Source organism: Cyprinodon variegatus, unplaced genomic scaffold (assembly GCF_000732505.1).
Source record: "Cyprinodon variegatus isolate N-32 unplaced genomic scaffold, C_variegatus-1.0 Scaffold1948, whole genome shotgun sequence".
Taxonomy (NCBI): Eukaryota; Metazoa; Chordata; class Actinopteri; order Cyprinodontiformes; family Cyprinodontidae; genus Cyprinodon; species Cyprinodon variegatus.
The window spans coordinates 11,414-15,506 of NW_015152401.1; the positions used below are offsets into that span (position 1 = coordinate 11,414).

The 4,093-nt window shown below is 40.0% G+C and overlaps 1 protein-coding gene across 1 annotated transcript in view; it reads right to left on the reverse strand.

Moving 5' to 3' along the window:
- Positions 1-644: 644 nt before the first annotated feature.
- LOC107104912 (ubiquitin carboxyl-terminal hydrolase 43-like) overlaps positions 645-4,093 on the reverse strand; it is a 46,511-nt gene continuing 43,062 nt past the window's right edge. The window contains exons 5-6 of the mRNA XM_015405028.1: positions 3,361-3,522; positions 645-3,275 (exon numbers count right to left, since the gene is read on the reverse strand). Coding sequence (XP_015260514.1) covers positions 2,092-3,275; positions 3,361-3,522 — 1,346 coding nt within the window. The 3' untranslated portion in view covers positions 645-2,091. The remainder of the gene's footprint in view (positions 3,276-3,360; positions 3,523-4,093) is intronic.

A 4,093-nucleotide genomic window follows, 5' to 3' on the forward strand; every position in this document is an offset into this window, starting at 1 on the left:
AGCTGCAATGATTTGCCGCCAATGAATACCGCCGAATCTGTCGATTCATCTTGTAGTGGTGCGTCAAATGCAACGTAGATTCCCATCCAATTAGATTGAATTTGGTATTGATGACGTGAAAAATAATAACGGTAACTCCATTGAAATGATTCAAAACTAAAGTAACGAGACAATTTTTTTAAAATGTAAGGAGTAGAAAGTACAGATATTTGTGTAAAAATGTAAGGAGTAGAAGTAAAAAGTCGCCATAAAGATAAGTAGTAAAGTAAAGTAAAAATATCAGAAAAAATCTACTTGAGTACAGTAACGAAGTATTTGTACTTCGTTACTTCCCATCTCTGGAGTAGGAATGATACATGCTTTCACGTAAGAGTCTCCAAAAGCCGCCAGTAAGAGCTTCAAAAGTCGCCAGATTTGTCGCTAGTCGCTTTTTTGAAAAATAGTCGCTGGAGGGGTCTGAAAAGTCGCTAAATATAGCGACAAAGTCGCTGAGTTGGCAACACTGCTCTAAATGGTATCGGTGCCCTATTTGTTGGTACTCGCCGATACCGATACCACCTGCACGATACTGGTATCGGTATCAGTGCAACACTAGTATTTAACCTTGAATTGTTTCACATACTCCGATAATCTTCTCGTTTCAATTCTAATGTTATTAAATGTATCGTTACCTTTTGGTTTTGATAAGTATTACAGTATTTTCGATTGCAATCACTGTGTAAATGCAGGACATGGAAGAAAATCCTTTTTGTAAACCGAATAAAGAAAAAGTATTAAATCATTTCACTTAGGTAAAATGTTTTAAACTTTCCAAAGGGAAAAACACAAGAAAACCTTTTTCTGCATCACAATAACTTGTGTTAGTTGGCAGCAGCACCAATTTGATTACATTTAACTGTGGTAAATAGCCGTGCAATACCTGACACTGCACAATAAAAAATCATGTGTATAATATAAAATTTTTACTTTTGTTTGGGTGTTTTTCTTTGTTGTTATTGCTGCCACATTATTCATAGCCACTTAGTTTGTATTACTTGAAGTATATAAAGAATTAACATTAAGATAATGCTAAAATAATGTAATGACATTAAATAAACTCAAATACCTTCGAAGTTGGTGTCAGTTTTTCTCAGGGAGCTGTTAAGATGCAGCTGCAGATGCGGTGCTTCACATAGAGTCATCTGCCTAACAGTCATTTAAGGGAACATTCAATGATTTAAGGCTCAAAGAGGCAGATTTTCTACCTCTGAAAGAACAGCAGCAACAATAAAAACAAACCAACTTCATCTTTGCAAAAAAAAAAAAAAAAAAAATTCCCTCTGCCATCTGTTTCCCCACCATACTCCCATTGATAAATATATGCATCAACAGTTAATACAATTCCAGCAAAACACTATTAATAGTGGAAAAACAAACAGAGAAACAGCAGCAGTAGAAGTCCTGAAAAATAACCTCTACAGTGTATAAAATTAATCCATCTTGTACGAATATTTTTCTTCACAGTACTGAATAATCACTGCATTGTTAAACATTTGAGAGGAATTAATGCATGATAAAAAAAAATAAAAAAAAAAGGTCTGGCATTCAGATTAACCTTAAACAAACTTCAATCATACAATAGTTAATAATCAGGAAACAAAGCCCCAAAGCACCTGTGTTAATTAATCCCAGAAAATACATTCTTGCAAATGAACACAATCAGCGTGTCCTATTTTAAACCATCAGTTAATAATGAAGCGACGCGTTCAAACACTCATACTGCATTAAAAGGAGATAAAAGTCTGTACCTGCTAGTTCAACTTGATAAACAAAAAATATTCTGTTAGGCACTTCTTTTAAATCCTAAAAAACAACACAGATATATAGATGAATATATCTATATTTATACAAAAAGTATTTAATCCAATGTGTCTAAATAGACAGGCCACATATTTTCAAGTTGCAGTTTGTAATCTCCCTTCATTAACTGTACTGCCCTTCTGTATTGTGCAATCCACTAAATAACTTTAAGGTAAAAGAGGCTCTATTGCTTTGATCTAAATGGTGGCGAGTTCTTCTATCCAAGTAAGTAAAAAAAATTAAAACTCTGCATCAGAAGCTCGACTCGGGGACCGTCTTCTTGCGCCCCAGAGAGGTTGTGCTGTAGCGCGTCCTTTGCAGGGTGCTGAAAGACGGTTTGTCTGCGGGAACGCTCCGTGATGATGCTGGGTTTGTGGGCATCCCATTACGATGTAAGGATGCTGTCCTGCGGATGCTCTGCTCTGCTTTGGTGGGTATGTTAGAGGAGCTCTGCGAGCGTCTAATGTCAGCCGAGGACCGTCCTATCTTCCCGTTTGCCAGTTCTTCAACCCGCCGGCCTGAACCGTTTGATTTACTTCCCTCAACTGCGATTCTTCCTCCAGCCGCTCCATTTGGTAATGACGCTCTAGGTAAGGTCCTTCTTCCTTCCTCTTCTCTGCTTCCTTTTCCTGACTCCCCATCCTTGGATTTCTTAGAGTCCTTATCCTTCTTTAGGAAGTTGCCTTTCAGAAAAGAGAGGAGACCGTCGTGACTCTTGGGCACTTCATCTTTTGTCGTCTTTGACTTGTCTGCCTCAGTGTCTTGGTGATCCCTTTTAGCTTTGTCCCCCTTTTGTCTCTTCAGAGTTCCATCTTGAAGGCTTGATGTACTGTAACTAGGCGGTACTCCGGTGCTGGAACTAAATTTCGCCTCTTTTTCTTGAGAAGACTTGGAAGAGCTGTGCCTCCTTGCATCCTTCCTCCTGGAAAGGGTGTTGCTACCAGAGTTAGAACTCATATTCCCAGACGTCTCTTCTTTCGCCACACTTTCATTTTTTCGTCTCAGACTGGCTGTCTTACCAGACGTCTTCTCTGATGTCCTTTCTGATTGCCTTTTTTGACCCTCTGGGACCTGAGAATATTGCGGCTCTTGTTCCATCTTACCAACACAACTCATACTCCCACCATTTGAAGATCGAACACTGGGTGCTCTACCTGCAGGTGCTTTCTTGCTGCTACGCGATTCATTCATCACAGTTACTATTGAGTCCTTGGTACAACGGGGTCGCCGGCCAGACTCCAAGTACTGCACTAGCTCAGCAGGGTCAGGTTCCTGGATTTTGGGGGAATCCTGGTCAGGTTTTCGTCTATCTTTTGAACCTAGGGACCAACGCATAGGAAGCTTTTTGCTCAGACTCTCCTTCGGTTTGGTAGGAACCCTCATGCTCACGCTGCGCCCTTGAAGTCCTCGGACAAATGGACGATTTTCAAAGCCACCTGAAGATGGAAAAAAAAGCTTTACTAGTCATGTTCAAAAGAAAGATCTTTTTAAAAAAGACCGTATATGAAGGTTCCCACTAACCCCTTTCCTCCTCAAAACCATTTTCTCTGACAACTGGAGACTGTGGTGAGTCTTGCACTGAAGATGAGATGTTGGTGGAAGAAGGAGACACCAGACTGCCTCTCTTGCTGTCTCCTGTTAGCCTGATTAGCCAGTGGTCTGATGCTGAAGAACTTATTGAGCCTTAAAGGAGAGTGAGAGATAGAGTAAGAGAAACAAAAACCAAAAGCATATTCCATCATATAGGGTCCTCAAAGAAATTAAATAATTGGCCACTCAAAGCAAAAACCTGGACATTTTGCACCAACGCTTTTGTTTATCCTACTTGATGCAAATACTTCGTTTAGACAAAAAACCAATCTTTTTTTTGTATAAAGATACAGCTTAATGTGGTGGAGGGTTTTAGTGTTTGGATGATCATAAAGGTATGTTAAATTCCCCTGGTTGTCTCTCCATTGGCAGGTTCTTTGCAGGAACTGGCAAGCCAAGCCTGAATGAATGACGCAAGACCATCCCTCAGTGAGAACCATATAGGACAGGGTCAAAGAGCGTCAGGATCAGCAGGAACATAAAGGCCTCTGTGTCCTTAAACTGTCTTCAGGGACATGAAATGGTGAATAAACCAGACTAAGCCGGTGTGGGGAGCTGAACAATACTGGCTAGAAATAGTTAAAGGAATAGTACACCCAAAACATGATTAGCCTTCATTTTCTACTCACCCCCATGCTGAACAACACTCTGGAGTACTTTTTTG